The 12,236-nt window shown below is 28.1% G+C and overlaps 4 protein-coding genes across 4 annotated transcripts; 2 read left to right on the top strand and 2 right to left on the bottom strand.

Annotated features, from left to right (window-relative positions):
• Positions 1-1,931: 1,931 nt before the first annotated feature.
• LOC132951845 (uncharacterized) lies at positions 1,932-4,663 on the bottom strand. The gene is made up of 5 exons (XM_061023848.1): positions 4,121-4,663; positions 3,888-4,017; positions 3,711-3,805; positions 3,410-3,646; positions 1,932-3,350 (listed from the first exon to the last, which is right to left on the bottom strand). Exons 1-5 carry the CDS (start codon positions 4,325-4,327, stop codon positions 3,252-3,254), a joined length of 768 nt encoding a protein of 255 aa, XP_060879831.1. The 5' UTR covers positions 4,328-4,663; the 3' UTR covers positions 1,932-3,251.
• Positions 4,664-5,636: 973 nt separating this feature from the next.
• Positions 5,637-7,394, top strand: LOC132951846 (CXXC motif containing zinc binding protein). The gene is made up of 5 exons (XM_061023849.1): positions 5,637-5,854; positions 6,467-6,550; positions 6,707-6,763; positions 6,821-6,902; positions 6,974-7,394. Exons 1-5 carry the CDS (start codon positions 5,849-5,851, stop codon positions 7,228-7,230), a joined length of 486 nt encoding a protein of 161 aa, XP_060879832.1. The 5' UTR covers positions 5,637-5,848; the 3' UTR covers positions 7,231-7,394.
• LOC132951844 (metaxin-1) lies at positions 7,305-8,953 on the bottom strand. Its single transcript, XM_061023847.1, has 6 exons — positions 8,615-8,953; positions 8,387-8,533; positions 8,214-8,317; positions 7,953-8,118; positions 7,500-7,889; positions 7,305-7,430 (listed from the first exon to the last, which is right to left on the bottom strand). The coding sequence occupies exons 1-6, from the start codon at positions 8,699-8,701 to the stop codon at positions 7,395-7,397; spliced, it is 930 nt and encodes a 309-aa protein (XP_060879830.1). The 5' UTR covers positions 8,702-8,953; the 3' UTR covers positions 7,305-7,394.
• Positions 8,954-9,107: 154 nt separating this feature from the next.
• On the top strand, positions 9,108-11,112 carry LOC132951847 (small ribosomal subunit protein uS19-like). Its single transcript, XM_061023850.1, has 4 exons — positions 9,108-9,266; positions 9,953-10,038; positions 10,098-10,335; positions 10,957-11,112. Exons 1-4 carry the CDS (start codon positions 9,252-9,254, stop codon positions 11,068-11,070), a joined length of 453 nt encoding a protein of 150 aa, XP_060879833.1. The 5' UTR covers positions 9,108-9,251; the 3' UTR covers positions 11,071-11,112.
• Positions 11,113-12,236: the final 1,124 nt, after the last annotated feature.

Here is a 12,236-nt window from a genome sequence, read left to right as displayed (position 1 = left end):
TATACCTAACACCAACTATTTAAACAAGTATGGCGTATTGGCGTGACAATGAATTCAATTTTAAGACTCACCTATTTTTAATAGTTTTACATTTTTTGTTTTTTATGTCATATTTTACAATGTTAACCTTGTTATGTCATTTATTCTTTTTTATTGAATTTTATATATTTGTATAAAGTTTATCAATGTACGTAGTAAACTAGTAAATCAAACTGTAATGCGTAAGACATAAGTGTTACCATTGATTTTAATTTTTTAAATATAGTATACATATATAAAGTAAATTTTAAAATCAATGGTGTGAGACTAGTTTATTTTGGTGTAGGTATCATATTAGACAAAACAAGTACCAGTACCTATACCACCCAAATACCTGAATTGTGTTGAATATCCAAACCGTGATAAAATACAAAAATTAAATAAACACACATCATTGTAAAACCAGTAGGTATGCATTTTTGCTCCTCTCAAGAATTTAAAGTGTCTTGTATGGTAAATAAAAGAATATTAGGTAGGCTCTTATTAAACTAGGTACTTCTAAATCTTCTCAGCCCTTATGTTTTAGATTAAAATAACTAATTATCTTATACTACACAATTTATAGGCAAAATAAAAATGTCCTAACAAATTAAATAAAAGAGATTGGGTACATCATATAATAATGTACGACTATTTCCCCGTGGCTATTTTCGGTGTAGATGGACATTTGCCTTGGTCATTTTACTATTATTAATATAAAAGTAATTTTTATTGTATCATAAAGAGTATAATTGATTCAATAAAAATGTTTATACTGTTATAATATAATATATATACATATATAGGTATATGTCAATGTTCATAACCCAATAGTATTTTCCCAATTATTGAAGAAAACACAATTTCACAATGAATAATAATGCCCGATAAACACATAGGTAATTAATCAACATTTTCATGCTTTGTTATTTTTTAAAAATATCATGCCTCCCATATATTTATGGGAGGCATGATTTACTACTACATAAAAAATATCCGGGGAACTGTCTATTTACAAAAATATATAGTATAGTCCCCCGATTTTCTAGCGTTTTTTTCCACGTACGAAATACCAGTATAATAAGTCTGAATTATAAGTTATAAGTTTCAGAATAATTTTGTACTCAATAATTGTATTTGATAATAAATGTTAGAATATAATAGTTAAGGGGGCTGCAGTCGATGAGAAAAAACTTTTACACCAATAAGCTAGACAAAACTGGAAGAATTTGATTTGAAAGATTTTAATTTTGAAAACGGATTATTGATCAACAAGTTTACTAGGGAATGATCGAGGCGATTTTGAATATTTTTTTTTTCAGCTGTGATATCCAAGAATAAAAATATCGAAAAAATATGATATTTTTGTATTTATATTATTCAAATTTCACGTCGAGTGTTACTGCTGGGTAGCTACTATCCTCACATTTTCAAAGTCAACTGTATAATCCAGCTCATATGCTTATCGTAACTACTATTACAGATTGTGTAATATACTCAAATATATGGTAAAAAAAAAAATTAAAAAATATTTTTCATTATGACACTAACAATAATTGGAATATTCAAAATCGCCTCGATCATTCCCTAGTAAACTTGTTGATCAATCATAATCCGTTTTCAAAATTAAAATCTGTCAAACCAACCAAATTCTGCCAGTTTTGTTTAGCTTATTGGTCTAAAAGTCAATTTTTTTCATTGTCTGGAGCCCTCTCCAGCCCCTTAAGGTTTATTTTATGATACGGAATTCAAATATATTGAAAAACATTATAACAAACAAAATTAATGTTTAGATTGGTCAAATCTACATTAGGTTTGACTTTTGACAAAACCGACTGCAACCCCCTTAATACCTAAATAGCTAAATTAACATAGGCACATAATAAACAATAAAGAAATATAAACAATACAAATGTTATAACTATTAATTTATTAAACCATGTTAATAATAAATTTATGGTTTTTTACTTAAACACAAAAAAATAATGTAAAAATATAATAATTTGATTTAATTTATGATAAAACTATAATATTCTCTCTATTATTACAAAGTTTTAATAAAATGTATAAAAATAAGTGGAGATTCACAAAACAAATTTACAGTTTATATGTATCATTTTATCTAATATAATTAATGCTACTACCAGTTAATTAAGTAAATTATTATATTGTAAAAAATAATTTGGCTTGCATTCAAATTAAAACTAAAATTCAAAAAAATGTTAACTATCTGTGACTCGTAACTGATAAAATATCACTATAAAATTTGTAAAAAATATTAACTTAACTAAAATTATATGTGCAATAAAAATAAATATATAAAAATGAAGAAACTTTTGTTCTTAAAAAGTTATTAATACTATTGGTTAAGCATACTATAAACTATAGAGTATAGATACATATAGAAAATACTATTCAGTTTTATTCATTCAATTAGTCTCTCTTTTATATGGATAACATAAAAGTTTCATCACTAATAAATTTGGATGTATAGTCCAATCTATAATATAAACGTTGTCAATTGATATGTTAAGCCGGGAAACAAAGATAAAAATATAAAGTATAAAACAAAACAGTGATTGTGTTTCAGTGAATATGAACAAAAAATGTTTTCTTGGAAGGGGTGGTCTTATTATAAGGAATAATTGTATCAATTTTGATACAAAATTTTCCGAAAAAAATTTGTTTTTGATATTAACATTATTACAGTGTTAATGTTTAGTATAAGTTCAAGAAATATGTAAACAAAATAAATTATCTGAAAGGATGGAAACATTGTTAACTGCTATGTTATAATTAAAATTAGATTTCCATATTTGTAATGAGAAAATTAAGTTTTTGTTTTATTTAATATTGTACTGTGTAAACTCGGCATTAGAGTAGTCAATGTAGTTACAATGTATTTAACCCATGTTAAAAATAATGATATAAAACGTATTCAAGTATAAAAATGAAATACGATACTTATGAATAAAATAAAATACTGATTAATTGTCAACATAAAACATTTGAACACAAAATGGACGGATAAGATTACATTGTGTCAAGCGCATTGTCATAAGTCTAAATAATAATACATATTATAATACAGTAGTCTTGCTAATCCAGACCTCACTAGTCCGGATGACCAGATCTGTATCAAGTCTAGATTAGTGACTATACTGTAGTTTAAAAATAAAAATAATAAATACTACATTTCCCTGTCTGATTTGCCAATAAAATATTGTATCGTGTTATACTGGAACAGTGGAAACAGTACTATGAGGAGTAGTAGGACGAGATCCAGCTAAAGAATGTGTTGTAGATGCATTCAGCGAGGCCATAGTTCCAATCTAAAATAAAATAATTAATTAGTAAATGTCTACATAAGGACAAATGATAAAACACATACTCTCAAATGTGCTAAATCTTCAAGCTTAGTCAAATCAAACAGTTCCAAATACAAAGAATATACTAGTATCCAACCGTATACATTGATGACACTGAACAATGCACCCAGCAAAATCATGGAGAAATTATATCCAAATATGGGATCATTGGCTATTGAAGAAAACAACCAAGCAATAAATCGAAATACTGTAAATGCAGCAAACGAAAATAACCAAGGCACAATCCGTTTCTCATGCTCCTGAAAGTTGTAGAAATTATTATTATAATTATTACATTAGTTATGAAAATAACAATTATTTTACCTTGCGTAATGCAGATATTAAAATCAAACTTGTCACAAAAATAACAGCTGCCACAACAAATGAAAACAATGAGAACAAGACCAATAAATTTCTGACTGTAATTTAAAAAATATTCATAAAAGAATTAGGTAATTAAACAAATTGTTGAACACAAAACATAATATTATTTATATTCACCCCAAGAGCTTCCAACATATACAAACTGATAGCTCATAACATAGTAACCATAATGTGTAGATCCAGGAGCAGCCATTGCCAAACAATATGTATCAAACGCAGACGTCACCAATGTAAAAATGCTTAGAAACTAGTGGACATTAAAACCATATTAAAATTAATTATAAATATAAATTAAAAATAAAAACAAAACCAATGTACAAATGATTCTGTCCGAATGACTGAATGCTTACCAGAGAATAGAAGGCAATGACAAGTGCACCTCTCTGTGTATCAAGGAAGTAAGCATCTTTCAATATAGGACGTTGGTACCATGGCACACGTAAAGATTTCATGGAACGCGTTGACCGTAGGTTAGAAGATCGGAGAGTCAAATGACTAGCGTGTATCGAGTACACGGACGGAGTTCCCATACTGGGAGTTTTACTTCGGGCGTACATTTTGACGGTATCAGTGGAATCAATGAATAATGTATATAGTGTACAAAAAAACGATAAAACAAACAAATAAACTGTTAACCGAGAAAATCTACATAAAATATTAAATTGTAGGAGTTGTGTTTTTTATTAAACATCAGATGGTCACATTGAATAGAAAAATTAATATTAAAAGTCCAAACCGTTTTATGAAAAGTTTAAAGTAAAATATACATCCACCCGAACTTGGAATGCAAACTCAATTGATGGTGTTCATTGTTAAATGTTAACTGTTCAAAATAATTGAATTATGTTTATAGTAAATAGTAAACACAACTCACAAGTCAATAAAATTAACACGCCCAGTTGATAGAGAGCTACAGGTGATAAGTGATAACCATCGGACCATCCACGGTTTAAACCGTTTAAACCGTCTATACACATATATCTACAACCGTGGTAACTAGTAACAGTGACAATAACCATCCGATCTGAATAAATATAATATGACCAATATTAATTATAGATTAATTATTAATTTTAGATCATTGAATTCATCTAAATCTCGACATGTATCAATGAAATGTGGAATACTAGTCAATAGTCATACGACACACACCTATAATAAAATAAACGTATCAAATATTAATATTATTATAGAAACATCGACAATTTTGTGTATTTAATCAAAGCTCGAAGCAGGAGACAAACTCGGGCAGCCGCATAGATAATAAAGATATATCTTTAATATGCCCATAAGCACAAGCACGATTAAAGATATGTCACGATGTAGAGAATGTATCGAGTATTTTATCTTATATCGAGTTACAAGCCAAGAAAAAGCACACAATCAAAATATGATTATGGGTAACAGTTGAGGTCGCATGAATTTTGAAATAATTTCAATCTATATTAATTATTATTTTAATTAAATAGGAAATATTATAACTATTGTTTATTTTATACTTTTTATTCATTCAGTTGGTATTTTTTAAATACTATTTAATAAGTAGCTAAAAAAATGTACCTTCATTCAAATTATTTATTTAGAATAATTACATAGCTTACATGGGTACCTGAAGATGAGTTCTTTATGACATTAGATGTATTTATAATTATATATTATTGTACCAAAGTAATTTTATAAATTAATTATTATACATAAAGTGCATACTGCATAAACCTTATATTCAAGGTATAAGGTCTATGATAAATTGTAATTTATTACCATGAATAATAATAAATAATAAATAATTAATAAACACATTTTCCGTCTACCCCCTTTGGCCGTTGCCATTAAATTTAATCATGCGTTTTTTTCGATACGTTTTTCTTATCTGGCGTTTGGTATCCTTATCATTTTCATTCAGTTTGGTAGATAATAATTAATAATATTTATTCTAAATTCTAATTTATTCAATATTAAATCCTTAAATCTGTATTTCCATTTTCTGTCATCCTCAAATAATTTAACTCACCACCTAGTTTATAATTTTTTTTATATATTTTTATAATCATCAATTATCAGTCAATATCCAAAGCATAATGGTTGTAAGTACTATATTTAAACTACATAATTTTTTTTATTATTCAAAATCTGTCTATTTGATTTTGATATAACATTCATAACCAAATTTGATACAAGTATTATATTATTTATATTATGTACAAACAAATTACGAATTAGTAGAGGGGCACTTCACAGCGGAAGTGTCATTTCAGTTTTTAATAGAGTGGGACAACTTTTCTGACGTACCAGCTCAAATAGGTAACTTAAAAAACAACTACTCCCAAGCACGTATTAATATATTATGTTCCTTTTCCTTCTTAAAATACACACATACCTAAAAACTTTCATGCACGTCCTCACGTGCGACTAAATATAAATATATTCTAACTGTTAATTAATAATTAGTAATTACCAATTTATCATTGTGACAATAACTTCTTAGTACCTACGCAATTAAATACTTTTTAAAAATATCAAAGACAATTGGGCTGTTTTTAAAATCAGACAAGGGTAAATGACCACATTGCCACCCCCTCCCCCTAAATAGCGTCACTGCTACACAGTATTCATTAACAGCAACTCAGAATTAATTTTTAATATTTTGAAAACTATAAATTTTATATATCTAGTGATTTTTGTTCTTTAATTTACAGAAAATCGCATTACAAATTAAAGCAAATTTAGAAAATGTGACCGAACTAACACCTGACGGCGAAGACTTTCGATGGTATTTAAAGGTATAATAAAAGATTTTTTTAATTAAAAATTGAAATTTAATTTAGTTTTATATTAATGTCTTTAAAGTAAATCATTGTTCAAAATACTTTACTTTTAATTTGAATTCAAATTAAAACAATAAAACTATTGATCTTTTTTAAAAAAAAACGTTACAGTTTCGATGTACAAATTGTGGTGAAGAATCTGACAAATGGATATACTTATCTCAAGATGTTAGTATTTTTAGTTATAATTAATTTAGCCGATTATTTAATTGAAAAAAGTTTTAGATAACAGTTCCAATGAAAGGAAGTAGAGGTCAAGCAAATTTAGTTACCAAATGCAAAATGTGTTCAAGAGACAGTTCATTAGGTAAATTTTCAGACACTTACATAATATAGAAACGTTAATTATTAAACCAGCTATAATTATTTTATTTTCAGATATTTTACCAGACACTATTTCAAAGTATACAATAGAAGACTCAAATAAATTTAAAAGTATTGTCACATTTGATTGTCGTGGTATATCAATCATTGACTTTTCTCCTAGAAATGGGTTTAAGTGTTGTGGAATTGAAACAAACACTAAATTCGAAGATGTAAATTTAGAAGAAAAAGAATGGGTTGATTATGATGAAAGACAGAACCAGCCTGTTGGAATTTATGATGTCCAATATCAGTTTGTAACCACCAAATAAATGTTTTATTGTGTCATAAAAGATAATTTAGATGTAAATTCAATATTAATGTAATTTAGTTAAAAAAAACAAAGTAATTTGATCCATTTATTTAATGTCTAATAAATTCAGGAACATAAAAAATAATATTAAAAATATGACTAATTAAAAAACTTTACGATTAATCAATCTTCATCTTCCTCATCACTTGTATCGCTTACCTACAAAATGTGAACTCAAATTATAAAATCTGTTAATCTTATAGTTATAGTATATTTATTATAACTTACACTAATGAGACCAATTTTAAATGAATATACAACCATTGTAATGACTGTGACAATTCCAATTAAAACATTTTTTGTCTCGTCTCTCTTATACCAAGGTGTGACATTCATTTGCTGCTTGGTCTCTTCTAGTTTCTTTTTTTCATTGCATTTGTGCGCTTGCCAATCTATTTTGAAGTATTCTCTCGTTATCCTGTCTATCCAAATGCACAAATGTTTACACGTCTTCAAATGTGATTGCAATCTGTTGTCAGTTAGAGGTGCTTTTAATAGTGGCCCCAGATAGCTGTAAGCAACGGCATCTAATAATGTAGGATGTGACCCAAAGAAATAGAAATTGTTGCCCAAACGACTTTCCAACACATTCATACACTTAATGGCCTCTGCGTAAATCTAATGAATAACATAATTTAGTATTAATAAATTATTATTAAAACTGAATTTTAACTAATTTACCTCCATCATTATATCATTGTCAGAATCTAGATGATTGTACAAAGTATAGATTTTGTGCTTGGCTTCTCTTTCATATGCATTTGGATAATACCAATTAAATGGAAATTTTAAAGCATTCCTATACCATGGTTTGGTAAAATTAAGGCAGTTACTCTCATCCATCCACCTGTACAAAAATAATTAATAATATATTATCAAATTAATTAACATAATAAGACAGAAACATAATTTTGAATTGTTTTTTTTTTTAAATTTGATTACCAAGCAAACAATAATGCTGGTTCAAGTTGAGCATCAATCATACTAATAGCTGCATGTTCCTCAGCCAATTGAAGACTAGTCAAGCCAAAATCTGGTGTGAGATTCTAGAAAAACATAACACAAAACAATTTTAGAAGAGTAAGTTGAGTTCGGTTTATTATGCATTAATTTACCTGCTTCTCAAGACAATCAATTAGACTGTCTCGATCCATTAATAATCGCTTATTATAACTAACAACAGGCAAATGCCCAGTAACGGACCTATACGGATTGTTCGAATGGTATATATTAATTGGCGCATTTGTAAACCTAGCAAAAGCCTAAAACAAAATGTATTCTATTATAGTGTTTTTTATGTACTATATTAAATCGATATTACTGAAAAAATATTATCAATGTACCAAAACTTCGAGGCATTTATAATCGATTGATGGCAAACCCCAATCGCCTTTCCAACTTTCTACTTCCAACTGGTGAGGTTTAAACATGTTTTGTTTTGAATATTGGCTTCAGCAAATGAGTAATGACACCGTCGAAAAATATTCCCACGGTAGCGCAAATATTAAACTACTTCTACGGAACAATAAATAATTTCACAAATTTGTTAGTAAGTTATTGTTTAATAAATATTTTTACTGTTGTAGAATTGTTATTCAATATCCACTATCCAGTACTCAGCAAGTTTATTACTTTATAATTCATAGTTCATGCATCACGATTATTATAGATATACAGGATATAAAAAAGGTAAAATATCTATTATTGTGAATTGTGGTTTATATATTTTATTATCAATCAACAAATTTAGTGATAATAAGATAAACTAAAAATGTTAGTTCCAAAGACTTACCATTTATTACTCAACACGAACGTCAATTTATTACTCAACCCACGCTCAGTGCCGTTGGTGACACTGTGAAGTCGTTTCACAAATTTCTTATACATATTTACCATTTACCACGGACCACGATATCTTACTATCTTAATTCTTACTTTTTAGTTCGTGTCACAGACGTTTAGACGGATATCCACATCACAATGGCCGAAAACACCGTAAGTTTGTTTTATTACTGTTTCAACCCTATGGCGATTCGAAATGAACGTCCAACGTTCTAGAAAATTCCATTCGGTGTACATTTAACCATTTTAACATTCAATTTAAGACCATCGAAGAACAAAATTTCCTTACGGGCGTCTCAAAGGGTCTATAATTAACTAACTTTTGATTTAATATTTTGTCACCTCAAACGTCAGTCAGACATGTATTACACGCGCTATGTCAGTCGTTCCGAGTATTTGTGTTGTATCTTATTTGGTCGATTTCTGATCATCAAAAACGTGTCCCACTTCGGTTAGGTTACAAGCTTATAACGTTTTGTACACTACTGGTGGCTTTGAGGGGGAGCGATCGAATCCCCTGGGATGATACTTGGTTAATTCTTTTTAATATGCGAATATTGAAAAATAATAATTTAAGACAATAATTATTAGTGATAAATATTATATAAGTTTTAATGTATAACAAGTTAAACGTAAAGTATGCATGTGCAGTTTTCAGCAAGAACACAATATTTTTATGCCATGTTTCTAAAATAGTAGTAAAGCATAGCCCTCCCAGGCTCTCTTGAAATGTTGCCAAAGCCTGAGTTTTACATTGCCTTTGATTTAACAAATCTAGGTTTACTTTCCACACCATATGTGTGTTTATTTTAACTACAGTTTAAATGGTTATGTTTTAGGCAGAGGTTGAGCACAAGGCTAAAAGGCCTTTCCGTAAATTCACATTCCGTGGCGTTGACTTGGACCAGCTTTTGGACATCCAGGGGTAAATTATTATCTATTGGCATTCATAACACATTTTGACTAAACAATTATGTTCTTTAGAGAACAGTTAATCGAGCTGTTGCACTCACGTGCTCGCAGGCGTTTCTCTCGGGGTGGTCTTAAGCGTAAAGAGTCAGCGTTGGTGAAAAAATTGCGCAGAGCAAAGAAAGATGCTCCACCAATGGAAAAACCTGAAGCTGTGAAAACTCATCTCCGTAACATGATCATTGTTCCTGAAATGGTTGGCAGTATCATTGGTGTCTATAATGGAAAAGTTTTCAATCAAATTGAAATCAAAGTTTGTAGAATATTACTTTTTTCATCATACTGAGTAGTTTAATAAGAGGATGTCGTACCCACTCTAATGTCTGCGTCTCACACATGTATGACATAACAGATTTTTGTTCATCAGTTTCAATAGTATGCTGTTAGTTTTAATATTAGCGTGAACTGACCTATTATAAATTTTTTTTTTTTATTGAACAAAAATTTATATTTACATGTAGTACAATAAATAAATTGGATATGGGTTGATTAGCGGTAGGGGGAAGTCACCCAATGGTAGCACTCCGTAAAATTGTAAAATTTAAAGGTAAGATTATTATCCAGGGCCCTACTTGGACTTTGTTGATATTATTTTTAAGTAAGTTATAACCTTTTTGAAACTACATTTTAAAATGGTCATAACTTACTCAAAAAAAATAATATCAATAAGTCTTTGTCGTTCCCTATATAATAATCTTACCCTTAAATTTTACAACAGGTTAATTCACTCTAATACTAAAACTAACATCACACTATTGAAACTGTTGGACAAATATTTTCTATGTTACAATGACAAAAAAAAAGGGAATTAAAAATAATTTATTCATATTTTTGCTCTGCAATAGTATTTAATCATATAAACTTAATTTTTCAGCCTGAAATGATTGGTCATTATTTGGGTGAATTCAGTGTAACTTACAAACCAGTGAAGCACGGAAGGCCTGGTATTGGTGCCACTCACAGCTCAAGGTTTATTCCATTGAAATAAATTATATTTTTTTTCACAATAAAATAATTTATGTGGTTCTTATGTTAGATTTGTTACATCAATTATCCTCCTTTTCCTACTTTTTTGTACTTTAAATTAATTTAAATTGATGCATTTTTTACAATCTACATTGTATAATATCATTGAAGAATGAAAGAAAATAGTAAAGTTAATTAATAATAAGTAACTATGATAAAAAAATACAAACTTTTCATCGTGAGAAATTGAAACAAAATTGAGTTCCTTTTCTTAAAAAAGTATAAATAGAAGTTGGAATTTTTAGATGTATTGAATGGTTGAAAAATTATTTTAAAATGTTAAATAGTTCATTAGTGACCCTGGGTGGAATTTGCAGAACTTGACATTCCCAAATTAACACTTGTTAGAAAGAATAAGCATCAACACTTATAGATACGATCAATGTTTACAACTTAATTATTTGATAAAAATTATGAAATTATATCATTTTCATGGAAATTAATTTTATTTTTCAAAATAAAAAAAATTTGAAAAACTTATTATTTTTTAGGTAATAATAAGCATTGATAATAAAAATGGCTATCGATTTAAATAACATATTTTTAAGGTAATATAGTATGAGCATTGCAACAAAAGTCTATGCACGCCTATTTGAGTAAAACGGCAGGTTTCAGAAATTAAATATTTTAACAATTTGATAAAAATCACATCAACTGTACAAAAGGTGTAAAGAGAATATGAGAAATTAAGTAAAAACAACTTCATTTGGATTTAAAGTATGTGACATTTAGATATTGAGTGTGGTAAGTTAGAATATTAGATGATATTTAGAATTTTTTTATATGTTGAAAATTCGATAAGATATTCAGGTACACAATTTTTTTTCACTTTTTCATCTCTTCCTTATAATTTTTTAACAATTCTTGGCATAAATTGATTATTATTTATATCCTTAATAAGAATCCACATTATTTTATATCAATATACAAAAAAATATGTATAGACGTAGATCAAAGTCTGGGAGGCCCAACAATTTTATTAGGTACAACACAAATACAATTACAATATACACATTAATCTTAATTTAAAATTTTTTCCCAATTTTAATGTAATTAATCAATTAAATATTAATGATTATCATAGGCGAAAATTGACTAAATTTTTAGGGGGGGGACTCAAGCCCCCCC

Source organism: Metopolophium dirhodum, chromosome 9 (assembly GCF_019925205.1).
Source record: "Metopolophium dirhodum isolate CAU chromosome 9, ASM1992520v1, whole genome shotgun sequence".
Lineage (NCBI taxonomy): Eukaryota > Metazoa > Arthropoda > Insecta > Hemiptera > Aphididae > Metopolophium > Metopolophium dirhodum.
Note: the sequence above shows the minus strand (reverse complement) of the source record. Positions and strands in the feature narration are given on the sequence as shown.